Genomic DNA, 14933 nt, shown 5'->3' with positions numbered 1-14933 from the left:
CAAAAATTGAACACAAAGTTCACAAATTTGAAAAATCTCATGAAAACGAAAACAAACATGATTTCAAAAAAATTCACAAAATCAAATCAAAGTTCATGAATTTTATTTCCGCAAAACAAGTTCACAAATTTCAAACAGTTTGCGTATTTGAATTCACGAAAATGAAAGAAAGATCACGAATGTAAGAAAAAGATTCGAATTTTAAAAACGTTTCCCATTTGGAAAATTGGATAAAGGAAAAACCCAAAAAAAACTTGTGTCGGAAAACCCCGAAGGAGAAACCGCCCAGAAAAAATACCTTTTTAGGCAAATAATGTTACATGGACTGACGCTTTTTGTACCTAGTTTTCTTTCTTTAGTGAGGGGTGTGCGCCATTGACGAAAGTCCCTATATGTGGCGCTTGAGGAGCCAAATAGGAATTGGGCTCATGGTACTGCTCGCCCACTATGGGCACTGCCTGAGAGCCGGCCTATCAGAGGTTGCACGGTGGGATTGGGGCACAAATTAACGAAGCTTCCAATAGCTTCCATCTTGTTTGGGGAAGGTTCTGCAACCTTCCGTCGTTTTGTTCTCTCAACTTTTTTCTGGTTTCGGTTTTTGGTCTGTTATTTTGTTTTAAATCCTTTTTATTTTTATTTTTATCTTTGGTGGGTTTGTTGTACCTTTTTTCAATATAATAAAAAATGTTCGAAAATTTCAATTTTTGTTTGAGTTCTCCAATTTTTTCTGAAATTTCAAAAATGTTTCACATATCCAGAAATGTTTGAAAATTCAAAATTACTTGTATAAATGTTCCAAATTTCAAAAAATTAATCACAATTTTCAACTATTATTTTGAATGCAAAACTTGTTTCACATTTTCTATCATTGTTTCTAACTTGCGAATATTTTCCGAAATTCTGGACATTTTTTAATCCACGAAACAAACTTGAACTCTGCGTGAACATTTTCTCACTACATGAATTTTTGTTCGTGGACATTTTCTGAATTCACAAACATATTTTGTTGCAGAGTGTTTTTCATATTCCCAACCTTTTTGAACTCCGCATGAATATTTTTTTCAATTCATGAACTTATTTTGTATTTGCAAACATTTTTGGAATTAGCAAATAATTTCTGTTTTGGCAAACAATTTCGAACTCATGACATTTTTTGGTATGCATGATTTTTTTAAATATGAGATTATTTATAAAATTTGTGAACATATATTAAACTATAATAAAACCAACCAATATGTATCTTTGAGGTAATAAAACCGACCTATGTAAAATAAATAGGTGTAAAAATAATAATAGTAATATAATAAACTACACTACGTGTGGCACGCTGGCTCGCTTGGCCAGTCCATCTAGCAACGTTGAGAGCGATGTATCACTTTTGCGTGAGGCATAGTTGGTCCAATGGAATATATGTCACTCGAGTTGTCACTAGAAAGATAAAATTGCTTTAGTGTAACATAAATTAGTTTAAAATACTGCAGTTAGTTCTTGGGGAGGCGGTGTTTTTGTTCGTTTCCTTGGTGAGTTGTGATGGGTGTTAGGTCCCAGTTTCATGATGTGATTGAGCAGGTCCTTTGACGGTACTGGCAAAAATATCAGTTTTGTAACATGGTTTCGACCGAGCAGGTCCTTCAACGACCGCGTCATCTCAACTCACTTACATCTTTCATCGGAAAAAAATACCCGCTCGCATCTTCTTCTTTTTTGGCCCTAAGGGAATTTGTTGAACCTAGAGCAGTGGTTCCCATGTAGATGCAGGGACCAAACAAATGTGCGTTTAGTTCTCAAAAACAACAAACGTGCTCTTTCGAAAACTGTCTTGTAAATAGTGTATATATTGGTAATACATGGCAGCTTAGCTCGCGGAGAAGAAAAAAGAACGGAAAAATGACCACGGCCAGGGGACATTGCTACAGTTGCATGTCCACTTTCAGTGGCTACAGCAAACTTTCAGTGGTTCCGTAGACGTGCGTGCATCACATGTACAGTCACGGTCGGTCTCTGTTAATTGCCGGAGTTCTACAAGTCACTATTAATTAGTTGTTACAGTAGTAGCCACAGGCATCGGCAAATGGCTGGCACCATGGAATTGTCTAATCCTAGTGCCCTTGCCTTCTGGCTGAGGAAGAGCGCGATGGAGGGAACAACACGTATACCCCGGCTTGACGACCGGGCTGAAAGTTTGGTCGAAATAAAGGATCAAAGCGATCGAGGGTACCGTCCCGCTAGAGCTTGAGGCGAAAATTCACGACGTTGAGTTTGGCTACTGCGGCGGTAGGTTAAATCAAATGGTTACTCCTTTTGTTGTCGGAGGAAATACGCAAGCTAATGTTTGAACGATGTTTTAAATGTTTACCCAATTGACTAATAACACCTCTAAGCAATTGGAAGAGAATACAAACTAATATGAAATCTAGTCGCTCAAATACGCGGTTGTTTTCGTATCAGTACGTCTCCAAGTTTTAAATGTTATGTATGGGACTAGAAATATGAACTAGTTTCTGGTACGGAGTACACCTACTATGTGGCTCTTAGTTTGATTTGGATTGCTGAATCACTTTTACATCAAGTAAAATCATATTCCGTGCAGGGCTGGTAATAAGAACCCATGGCTGCAATCTAAACCACTTCCTTTCACTTAACCACTTGCCTACCCAACATTAATATTGATTAGATGAGATAACAAGAGAACAACATATAACTAAAGCAAGCAAGAGAGGCGGCGTCTCATCTCTATGTACCTTCGTATTCCTATATATCTAGCTAGCTAAGTCCTGTCTCTATCTAAATTTTGTTTTCCTATATATCTTGCAACATGACAAGATAACAGCACCGTCTTGTCTGTATCGGCCTACATACTCCTCTCGTGGCTAGCTAAGTCCCCAGGGCCCCCAATAAATCATCAGTTGTTAGATGAATGAATGCAAGGATTATTCATCCACCACACGTCAAAATTATGCATGGTTCTATGTGAAAATGATGCATGGACGACTCCAAGCAAAGTCAGTAAATTTCATTGGTTTTCTCACGTTTATATGGGACTTGTATTGGCAAGTTGCCTAACTTGTTCCCGTATGAGTCACTTCCTTTTATCAGTAAACTAAATTGAAACTAAAAGATGTTATTCTATCTAAAATATAGTCAATTAAGGGCATTGGTACTACCTTGAAAGAAGTAAAAAAAAGGAGAAGGAAACCTCATAAAAAATGATTTAAAAACTTGCACATATTGCATAAATCTTACAATATGCAAGAACAACCATGCAATAATGTAACTTTCATAGAATAGTATGATATGCACACAAATTGTAAAACTTTCATGTATATGTCGAGTGTTCGAACAACAGTTAGCGATTGACCATCCCTTTGACATGTTAAAGATTAACTGCATCTCATGTCGGAGAGGCATAAACGACAAATTTGACCTGTGGACGAAACAACATCACAAAATAAACCGTTGACAAAAAAATTCATCCGGCTGACCCTTTTGTGTAGTGCCCGACAGCTAGGCGTCACACTACACTTGCAGCGCCAGACTGACAGGCGCTACATGCGTGGCCAGCATTAGTGTAGAGCCTAAATCTCAGGCGTTACACACTGACTTAACATTTTTCAGGCAGCCCGGGGTGCTACACTGGCCAGGCGTGTAGCGCCTGTCAGTCAGACACTGTACAGTGTAGTGTGGCGCCTAGCTGTCGGGCGCTACACAAAAGACTCGGTCGGGTCAAAAAAATTCGCCAACGGTTCATTTTGTGATATTGTTTCGTCCACATGTCAGAACAGTGATTTTTGCCTGTTGGAGATGTTACCCCCATTTCTCTCTCTCTCTCCCTCACACACACACACACACACAAGAGCACACATACACAAAGAGAGAAAGACTAAAACAAAGGAAAAGATTGACTCGAACAGAAGCAAAATAACATGCAACTAAGAAATAAAAAAACTACATTTATTAGCCTTTTTATCTCACGGTGTGGCAACGTGCCCAACACGAAACTGTCCTGGCTTTTACATGCATCCCGTCTAGCTTACATACCATATGCAAACTCTTTCCTAAACTGAATTGAAATTCAGCTTGAACTGAATACCTCTAGGACCCTATAAAGATGCAATCTAAGACACATCACTACTAGGTTAACTATAATCTATCGTACACATACAAAATTTAGGTTGCACTGTACATGCAGTTAGAATACACACATTTAGACGGTGTCTAGCAGTCGTTGCCTATCTCAGGATCCATGCGCACACGTGCGGATAGCGGCTAGGGGTTTCCTGCTATGAACTCTACCTTATGGGCACGTGCCAAGCCACTTTCATTTTAATCAATACTTTGGCAGACGACATGACAAAAATGTTATTGATGTCTTGGTGGCACAGAAATGTTTCTAGAGATTGACAGTCATTTTTGGTTCGCTCCAACACTTCAACACTATATATGGATCTATGGTACCCTTCCAACAGTTCCATTATTCGCTCTCTCCATTTTGTCTAAGAGCAACTTCATGTGTTACTTTGTTGGTAATATTGTCTATGTCATCAACCAATAAGCCATCATTCAATTATTCGAATAGAGCGTGTCTAAGTTGTCCTATAGAAGGTGAGAGAAAAGTATAAATTTACTCTCTATTTATACCTCACAGCTTGTGCAAGATTTTCTGGTTAACATACATATATACAACCTTGATTTTTTTAACTTGTTTATTTTTGTGCTGCATCATTACATGTAGCCATTGGAGATGACCTAAACGACACATCGAAGCAACAACACTGTGACTTTGCGTCTTTTCTACATGCCACTCACATTAATGGAGGAAAATTACAGTACAACTCTGTTGATTCTGAACGTTTCTAGTCGCCCATCAAATAGCCATTTCATAGATGGTAGCATGTGTTAGAATAAAAATATGGAGTGCATATTGTTTTTTTAGAGAAACAGTACATGCGCAGGTTCTCACAGGTGCACACACTCACATCTACGAGCGCATGCATGCACACCCATCCCTGTGAGTGCAGCGGCTGCGGCCCCACCCCTCCCGGACCCAGCCCCGGCGGGGGCGTGTCGTCCATCATCTCCAGGGACATCTTCGAGCAGTTCCTGCTCCACAGCAGCCAATGCTCAGATGCCGGCGGGTTCTACACGTACGACGCATTCCTGGCCGCCGCCGCCGCGTTCCCGGCCTTCGGCACCACCGGGAGCACCGAGACGCGGAAGCAGGAGGTGGCGGCCTTCTTCGGGCAGACCTCCCACGAGACCACCGGCGGGTGGGCCACCGCGCCCGACGGCCCCTACTCCTGGGGCTACTGCTTCAAGCGGGAGCTGGGTTCACCGCCCGACTACTGCCAGCCATCGTCAGAGTGGCCTTGCGCGCAAGGAAGGCAGTACTACGGCCGCGGCCCCATCATGCTCTCCTGGAACTACAACTACGGCCCCGCGGGGCGCGCCATCGGCGAGGACCTGCTCAACAACCCAGACCTTGTGGCCACCGATGCCACGGTGTCGTTCAAGACGGCGTTGTGGTTCTGGATGACGCCACAGGCAAACAAGCCGTCCTCCCACGCCGTGATCACCGGCCAGTGGACACCGACGGCCGCAGACAATGCGGCGGGAAGGGTGCCCGGGTACGGCGTCATCACCAACATCATCAACGGGGGGCTCGAGTGCGGCAGGGGGCAGGACAGCCGTGTTGCCGACCGGATCGGGTTCTACCAGCGCTACTGCAACATCCTTGGCGTCGGCTACGGGAGCAACCTCGACTGCTACAACCAGAGGCCCTTCGTCGAGGGGCTTTTGATCCAGCAAGTGACGCAGTAACAACATACTACGATCTAAATCTAGCGTCAGTCCTCGATGCATGCCTGTGTGCATGTGATTACTGATAAATAATCTCGAGGAGTAGTCTATAAGTAAATAAATGGATGAATAAAGTTGCCGTTGTGTGTGAGCATCGCTCCACCCGATCACAGGTTCTTTATTGAAAAAATGTCTTCCCATGTATGCATAACTCTACCAAGTAGGTCCTATACCTGGTCACAAGCAAACAGCGAAAAATTCAGAGAATTAAACAAAAAAATTGTGCAAGTAATATGAAAATTAGAGAAAAAAACTTGTACCTGACAGCAGTAACAGTACAAGTTGTAACCCTTAATCCTTACTCAGGTGTGAAGTTTGATAGAAATTAGCACAAGAGGGGGAGCCTTCACAGGAAATCGAGGACATGGTGCAGCTCAAAAACATTAAAGCACAGTTAAGGCCAACCAAACGCATAGCAGCATAAGGAAATCTGCAGGACTTGGCAAAATAATAAGAAGTTCCAATGGAAATATTAACATAACAATCCGATCAACGACGCATTATTAAGTACAATTGCAAATTCTCAACAACACAGTTACTGGGGAGTCACTCACAACATCTATCATACATAACAACTCAAGTTCAGCAGCAATTTATCGGCAAGCGCAGCAAACCCAAGGCCTGTTCTGGCGACGCGGAAGGAAACAAGAACAGCAGCTAGTGGCCAGCAGCAATTTTCTCTGAGTTGTGGCTTCAGGGAGCAGTCTCCTTGTCCTTGTCACTAGTTTGCGGCTCGGTGGATATCGGCGAGTAGCCCGGTGCGGTGGGGGAGTAGCTTGCAGTGGGGCTGCATGCTCAAAAGTGATATCATCAGAAGAGCTAACCAATGGTGTGCTTCCATCAAGGGCAGATCGACGAGATAGATAAGCCTGATTACGCACTTAATTTAATTACCTGTAGTTTGGAGAAGTTGGGGTGTAATCTGGGCTAGGTCCTCCAGATCCTGAGGTAGTGATCGGGCTGCAGCATGCACGCAGTGAGTTAGGCAACCCATTGTATTTGTCACAGCAACAGGTGTTCTTTAAGTTGAAACAAGGAGGATGATCAACTGAAATTCGGCTCACCTTGTGGGGCTGTATGACGGGCTTGGTTGCGCATACGACGGTGAGGTGGGCGAGTAGGACGGTGAGGTCGGGCTGCAGAAACAGATATGTGAGCACAAATAAGCACAAGTATTTTGCTTCGAGCATCAACCGATAATAAGGCCAGGGCTATCCACTTTACGGAAAAGAAAACTAAAAATGTATGAATAGAATACCACCAGAAAGTCTATGAACAGAAGTTACAGAATTACCTGTAGTTTGGAGAAGTCTGACTGTACGGGCTCATCATCCTTGGGCTGCTTGGAGAATAGATATTTGAAGGACTGTACTTGGCCGAAGAAGGGCTGTAGCTCGGTGAAGTAGGGCTGTAGCTCGGTGACGTTGGGCAGTAACCAGGCGATGACGGACTGTATGCAGGTGATGTTGGGCTGTACGAGGGTGATGTCGGTTTGTATGAAGGCGACGTCGGGCTATAAGTTGGCGATGTAGGGCTGTATGAAGGAGATGTGGGGCTGTATGATGGCGACGTCGGGCTGTATGAAGGTGATGTCGGGCTGTATGAAGGAGATGTCGGGCTATAAGATGGCGACGTTGGGTTATAAGATGGCGACGACGGACTGTATGCAGGAGAGGTTGGGCTGTATGCAGGAGATGTCGGGCAGTATGCCGGAGAGGTTGGACTGTAGCTTGGCGAAGTGGGGCAGTATGCCGGAGAGGTTGGACTGTAGCTAGGAGATGTGGGGCTGTAGCTCGGAGATGTCGGAGAGTATGACGGACTGGTTGGAGAGTATGATGGACTGCTCGGACTGTAGGAAGGAGAGCCAGGCGTATATGATGGTGATGCAGGGCTATAGCTGGGCGATGCGGGGCTGTATGACGGAGAAGTGGGGCTGTAACTGTGTCCTGGCCCTGGGCTGAACACCGGAGAAGATGGACTGTAACCCCCAGAGGACGGGCTGTAGTTCGACGGCATGGGCGAGAACGCCATGCCGCCAACATACGGCGAGAACTGAGCTTCTGTGAGGGGGGAAGCCCGGAAATTCGGGCTCAGCAATGGCGACATCATTCCATCATGGTACGGTGTCCCGGAGGGTGAACGCGCCGGTGTGACACCATAGTCCAGACTGTCAATATAGCTCGGGAGTTGGAGCTCAATGGCCTGCTTCAGCATCTGGTCATTCAGATACAATCCACACCCTCCTGTACCAATAGGAGCAAGCTGGCCAAGCATAATGTTCTCGGTGACACCTCTCAGGTAATCGGATTCCGCATATACAGCAGCATCAAGCAGGATATCCACCGTCTCTTCAAAAGAACATCTCATGAGGGGCCCTGTGTCGTTACGATTTATGCCGTGCCTGGTAATCGCCATCAGGTGACCTCTGTACGTCATCGTATCGCAGAGAATGGCCAGATGCCGGTAGTTCACATAAGACCCATCAAAAGATATCACCACCCTCAACTCATCCAAGAGGGACCTGCGGACAGCCTCGATGCCAAGAACTTCAATCACTTCAATCAAATGATTACTTGTTGTCCTAGAAGGATCAACGTCCTCATGACACATGACGGCCAAGAGGTTTACACCTTCTGTATCAAGCATCCACTCCTCTTCTCCTTTGAAACCTTCCTTCTCATCAAATTTATTCACCTTCCCCTTTTTGATGAAGACCTTGTTAATATCTGGAATGCCTCGAAGGGCCATCTCAGTCAACATGTTCCCCTCAATCTTCTTGAGGAAGACGTCGTCCTCGGCAGATTCACCCTGTGCCTCTCCTCCTTTCGGAGGAGCTTCGTCGTTTGCAATGCGGACACGAAGGATGAGCTTATCTGCGTTGTCATCGTTGAATATGCATGACAAGTCGTCATCAAACTCATGATTGATCTTCTCTGCAATATCAGCCATGCTCAACTTCTTATCAACCATCATCTCGCGGTTCAGTTCAATACGCAGCAGCCAAGGAGACATCTTATCTGGGTCGACATCCTCATCAGGCATCTCATAGTATGACCTGACAAAGTCCACATCCTCAGGAATGAGGGTTCCTAGAGGATCAGGATCATACCATATCTCAGTGGCATGGGTCACACTTCGTAGCGTGGTGTACTCCAAGGCACACTGGACATTCTTGGCCAATTCTTTCCTGCTGTTCACCCCAGGCTTTAGGAAGACAGACAGCGATGGAGTCTTTATCTTCTTGGCGACGTTGATGATCTCTCTTAACCTGGGAACCCCAAGGGTAACATTCTTAGCACTAACACCAGCATAATGGAAAGTATTGAGCGTCATCTGAGTCGCCGGTTCTCCAATGGACTGTGCAGCCACACATCCAATCATTTCACCAGGAGCCACCAAAGACTGGAGGAATCTCGATTCAATCTCACCAATGACCCATTCAAAAGATTCCTTTGTAAGCCTGTATTCTTTCAAGACCCTCTTGCTAGCAAATGTGCTGCGAAGCAGGATATTGAAGAGCAGAGTAGCGTTCTTCTGAGCCTCAATGCTCATGGCGTCGTCGCCGGGGACAACCTTGAGTCTTTCTTGCAGCTTATCAATTGCTTCCACAATTTCCATTGGGTGCATGTCAGAAGGTTTTCTTAAATCAATCTTGAAAGTCTTCTGAGCATTCCAGATAAGCCGCTTGAGATTGACAGGCATAGGCCATGTACCCTCGCCAGTTGTGGTAATTTCTTGCCCAAGCTGTAATCTGTCAGCTTCCAATTTCTGAAGCTCTGCCTCAAACACATTTCTGAATTCACGAATGGTCTTCAAATCCTCAACATGGTCAGGCAACATGTAATTAGGCTTCCAATTCATATCATTCAGTTCATAACGAAATACATTATCAAACTCATCCTTTTTCATCTTCAGGGAGTCCAGTTTCTGGGATTCAATCCAAACAGCATCCATGCCGTCTTCTCCATACAAGAATTGAATGACATCACCCAAAGAGTTTCTAACGGTACCGTCATATTTAACCATGATGTCTTCCATAGCCTTCACGAGCCTGCGCTGAATATACCCAGTCTCGGAAGTTTTCACAGCAGTATCAATCAAACCTTCTCTACCACCCATAGCATGGAAGAAAAATTCCTGTGGTGTCAAGCCTCGAAGATAAGAGTTCTCCACAAATCCACGGCTTTCAGGGCCGTAGTTATCTTTCGTGAAGTGGGGCAATGTACGATCAACAAAACCAAATGGAATCCGTTTGCCCTCAACGTTCTGCTGTCCGACACAAGCAGTCATTTGTGAAATATTAATGAAACTGCCTTTTGAGCCTGCAGTGACCATAGCTTTCAAATTGTTGCTCTCGGACAAACTCTTCTGGGCACTACTGCCAGATTCATCACGAGCCTTGTTAAGAACCTAGCATGAGAAACAGATATGTCAAAACGAGTATATCAAGAAAGTTATTTATCGCAAACTCCTATTTTCCCAGATGAAAGAACCAAACAAGGACATTCAGCTATTGTACCTGATTTACTCTATTTTCAAATGATTCCATCATCGTGCGTCCTGGCTCGGGTTCCAGCTCCTTCCCTTGTGCTTGCCTAATAAGCCCATTCACTTCAATCTTGGCGTTTGCGATTGTCTCATTAATTTTTTCCATGGTATCTGCGTCTGCAATTGTATCCCCGATCCCAATACTGAAACCATTTTGCAGAAGCCAGTAGTTGACCAGCCACTGTGTATGACCCAAGAACTTCCGTGCCGCATCTGGGCCTACCTCTTCCCTGCAAACAGTTAAACCAAAACTATTTAGCAGAGGGGAACATGTTGGATAAAATCTGCAATGCACCTTTTATTACTTACCAAATAACATGAATAAGACTTCCACTTGATGCCCCAAGTGTTTTTTTGCAAAGTGTACCAGAGAGAAGCTCTCCCTTCTCTATCCGGACCACAGTATCACCAGGAGTTGTAAATCCATTTTCTGTTTCAGCGTGCCAGGCTGAAAATCTAATTAAATTAATTAACTTGGGGATGATCAAGTTGAAAACTTGTTTGCCAGTCCAAATCGGCCTTGGTTTCAAAATGGTAGGGGCTGGGACCTTCCCATCAAAATCTTCCCACCACATTAAGATGTTCATAAATACATCCTGGGAGAAATTTTCAGCACAGTAAGCTACAAAACCACACACACAGTACTATTTAAGGTGTTCAAGGAAAGTATTATTGTTAACCTTTTCGATGAGAGTATCCCTTTTGGTCATTTTTCGACACCCAAGAAGTGTGTCCTGGACAATACCCATGACAGGTCTATTTGCTTGAGGTGACACAATACATTTCGGCACCATCATCAGCTCTAAAACTTCAGCCCTGGTCTCAAATGACTGGGGAACATGCATATTCATTTCATCCCCGTCAAAATCAGCATTGTAGGGTGATGTGACAGACAAGTTCAGGCGGAAAGTTGAGTAGGGCATAATTTTAATGCGATGGCCCATGATAGACATTTTGTGGAGACTGGGTTGCCGGTTGAAAAGAACAAAATCTCCATCGTTGAGGTGCCTTTCCACCTGAGAAGTCAATTGCAAAATGGATTAGCTAAAACAAAAAAAAGGCAATTTTTGTGATGCCTTCATTAAAACAGCAGTAGATGATGCAACGATGTCGTTACTAACTTTGTAACCAAGCTCCAAATGCTGATCGCTACTTTTCTTCACATAGCGAAGATCCAGCCTCTGGCCATCTTCCCTAATAATGTACTTCGCTCCTGTCTTGCCTGGGGGAGGGTGAGGCCCATATTCTACTAGTTCTTTCAACCTGGTATAATCAGATTTAGACATTACTTATCAAATATCAATGCAGAAGAGCAATTACACAAGATGCCTCAATAACAGCAAATTAGTTTACCTCTCAATGTTATATGGAGTGACAGTTTCTGGGTATGTCAGATTCAAAGCAATACTCCATGGCACCCCCAATTGATCAATGTTGATATTCGGATCTGGTGTGATGACGGTACGAGCTGAGAAATCAACACGCTTCCCCATTAAATTTCCTCTAATCCGGCCTTCTTTTGCTTTCAGCCTGCTGCAAATCGACTTAATAGGCCTTCCAGAACGCTGAGTGGCCTGAATATTTTCAACAAAAAATATTCAGAACAATTTATCCATTACTGCATTTTTAGGTGAAACAAGTGGGGGGGGGGGGGGGGGGGGGGGGATATTCATTAATGCTTAATACAGGAAGTGGACTTATAGACTACTCACCCTTGGTTGTCCAGGAAGATCATTATCAAAGTATGTTGCAATGTGAAACTGCAACAGCTGAGCAAACTCTGTTATAATGTGAGCTGGGGCTCCATTTCTCTCTTGCCTCCTCAAATTCTCATTATGTCGAATTATCATCGCTAATTGATGAGTCAAATCATCCTGTCAAAACAGAAGCAACAACAAGATAAACAGTTAGTAAAAGGGCACCCTGTGAACCAACCATTGGATTCGTAATAATTTTAGTAGTACTGGGCTAACCTCGCTTCTGGAGGAAGTATCCATCATGACAGATGGTCTCACAGGGGGCGGAGGAATTGGGAGGACTTGCAGTATCATCCAATCAGGACGAGCAAATTCAGGGTTCAGGCCCAATAAAAGACAGTCCTCGTCACTTATACGCTTGAGAACATTAAGGACCTGCCCCAACAAACCATGATGTGATGCATATGGTTAAATGAAAATTCTTAATTAGAACCTACTGAATTGAGCAAAGATAATGTAATACCCTCTCGGCGGAGAGAATTTGCTTTCGCTCCACTGGTTCCGGGAGTTGATCTTGCTCATCATTTTTCTTCTTTGTTGTTTTAAACTCAGCAACCATCTTCATACCATCAACTGTGATATTTGGCTGCTGAGCCCCACAACCACCTTTTTTCTTCACTGGCTCTTCAGTGTCCTGCTGATCCTGACCCTCAAGGTCTTCACCCCCAGAGCAAACCTTTTTGCTCTTGCAAGCATCATATATTCTTCTTAATCTATTTTTGGGGTTCTTGATTTTCAGAGCCTGCTGGAACTTGGTATCTTCCTGCAAGATATATCACTGATAAGTAACATGCCAAAACAATGCACACAACAATAAATGGTCCATTATTGAGTAAACTATAAAGTTATTTCTTATTTGGCTTCGTGATGCTGATTAGAATGTTGATCTCCAGGTCCGTAACAAAGATGCAAGAAGTCTAAAGCAATCGCATCTACAGGTTCATCATAACCCAACACAAATGATTCTATATCTCAAAATTACCATGTTGGGTGAGAAGAGGTGCAAAATTGGACAAACGTAAATATGGTGAGAACTAAGATTGCTATTATTTGAGTATAGCTTGTCTGGCACATCAGAGACCCTTTCTTTCTGTTTGGCTAGATATGCACCAACCAACAACCAGTAAAATGCACAGGTCTTAAAAAGAAACCTGACCAACAGAAGGGTCATTCAGTTTGCATAGATATACACATGAGCCAACCAACAACCAGTAAGATGCACAGGTCTTAAAAAGGAAACCAGACCGGCAGAAGGGTCAAGAAGATGCAGTACCTCGTCCGCAAGGATCTTGGAGCAGTTGAAGCACACACAGCGCATTATGGAGAGCACGGTCTTGATGAAGCCGATATGGAACATGGGCTTCGCAAGCTCAAGGTGGCCAAAGTGGCCCGGGCACTCGGCCATCCCAGCCATACACGTGTCGCACTTGAGTTTCCGGTCGATGGTGCCCAAACGAGGGTCGCTCAGACCCCCGGGCTTCACCTTGCCCCTCTCCATAGTCTCCGCGTGCTCTATCATCACCACCGACATTTGTCTCTGCAAATAAGGAAAGCAACAAAAGAATACTCAGTCAAATTCATTCCTAAAATGGTGCACATTTACATATCGACCCGCCACAATTACAAAAACGGTCACCGGTACCGTTAAACCGTTACAAAATAACGGTCGACAGACATTTGAACCGAATAAATCATCGTACTGTGTCAAATCCATCTTATTAATTACTAGATCTAAGTAAGAGAGAAGCAACATCCGTGTGCGACTTTTATTCAAGAACTTATACGCTGAACAAAAACCTAATCAAGAGCAAATTGTAAAATCAACTAATCAAGTGTGATGATAATACACAAATCTATGCAGGCTGTACCTTAGAGAGTTAACCCAAACACCTCACAGGCCAATAAGAACATCGATTAGCACTTTGTTGGATTGGCAAGTCGAGACTTTAAGAGAATTTCAACTTGACCTAATATCAATCCTACCGACCAACCGTGGACTTATTACAAGTTACCGCCAAGCATTCTGCTCCTGAACGAAATTTTCTCTTGACGAATACCCCATGTTAGCAGAAACCAAACAACAGTCGCAGATGCGTTCAACGTGCCAAACCCAAAACCCTAGGTATCCGTCAGATCGATCAGAATTCACTACCCAAACACGAAAAAACGTCGAATCTACAACCATCCGGGAGTGGGAACTGCACGAGATCCGACTCCAACTCCACGCAGGGGGGGCAGATCAGAGGAGATGAAGGACGGATCCAAGATCAAGATGAAGGAACGCGGTGCGTGGGGGTGGGGTGTGGGGGATTACGATCTCGTCGGGGCTGAGCACGCCGAACTGGACGAGCTTGACCTTGGCCACCTCGGCCGGCGAGTGCGGGAACCGCGCGTCCATCGCGGCCCCACGTCGTCGGCGGCGCCGGCGCCGACAAGATCGATCTCTGACCGCCGACGCTCCGCTCGAGTCGGCGAAAGGGGATCGGCCTGGGGCAATGTGCGTCTGGGGAAGAGGGTGGGGGGTCGCGGTTTATTTATAGACGTATCCTGCGCCGGGCCGGCTACCGTGAGCCGGTGGACATGAGGGTTTTTTTCTAGGAGAGAAATGAGGGCCTTCTTCTGTGGGAATATCTTTTCTCCTGATGGGCTTTTTTCTTCTTGATTGACGAACCTCTGTAATGCAGTTTATCGAGTCTTTTTCATTTTTTCGTTTTGAATATCTTGTTTTCAATTTTTTTGATTTGTCATGGTTTTGTTTTGAATGAGACAAAA

At 44.3% G+C, this 14933-nt stretch overlaps 2 protein-coding genes across 2 annotated transcripts; one reads left to right on the top strand and one right to left on the bottom strand.

The window, feature by feature from the left end:
* The first annotated feature begins 4992 nt into the window (after window positions 1-4992).
* LOC109786616 (26 kDa endochitinase 2-like) lies at window positions 4993-5824 on the top strand. The gene has a single exon (XM_020345193.2). It carries the CDS (start codon window positions 4993-4995, stop codon window positions 5815-5817), a length of 825 nt encoding a protein of 274 aa, XP_020200782.1. The 3' UTR covers window positions 5818-5824.
* A 453-nt stretch (window positions 5825-6277) lies between these two features.
* Window positions 6278-14655, bottom strand: LOC109786615 (DNA-directed RNA polymerase II subunit RPB1-like). Its single transcript, XM_020345192.4, has 14 exons — window positions 14476-14655; window positions 13435-13698; window positions 12625-12924; window positions 12378-12536; window positions 12117-12278; window positions 11758-11978; window positions 11526-11667; window positions 11085-11420; window positions 10714-11000; window positions 10376-10634; window positions 7151-10266; window positions 6921-6992; window positions 6751-6816; window positions 6278-6643 (listed from the first exon to the last, which is right to left on the bottom strand). Exons 1-14 carry the CDS (start codon window positions 14557-14559, stop codon window positions 6550-6552), a joined length of 5562 nt encoding a protein of 1853 aa, XP_020200781.2. The 5' UTR covers window positions 14560-14655; the 3' UTR covers window positions 6278-6549.
* Between the last annotated feature and the right edge of the window lie 278 nt (window positions 14656-14933).

The sequence above is a fragment of the Aegilops tauschii genome, chromosome 2 (genome assembly GCF_002575655.3).
Source record: "Aegilops tauschii subsp. strangulata cultivar AL8/78 chromosome 2, Aet v6.0, whole genome shotgun sequence".
NCBI classification, from domain to species: Eukaryota; Viridiplantae; Streptophyta; class Magnoliopsida; order Poales; family Poaceae; genus Aegilops; species Aegilops tauschii.
Note: the sequence above shows the minus strand (reverse complement) of the source record. Positions and strands in the feature narration are given on the sequence as shown.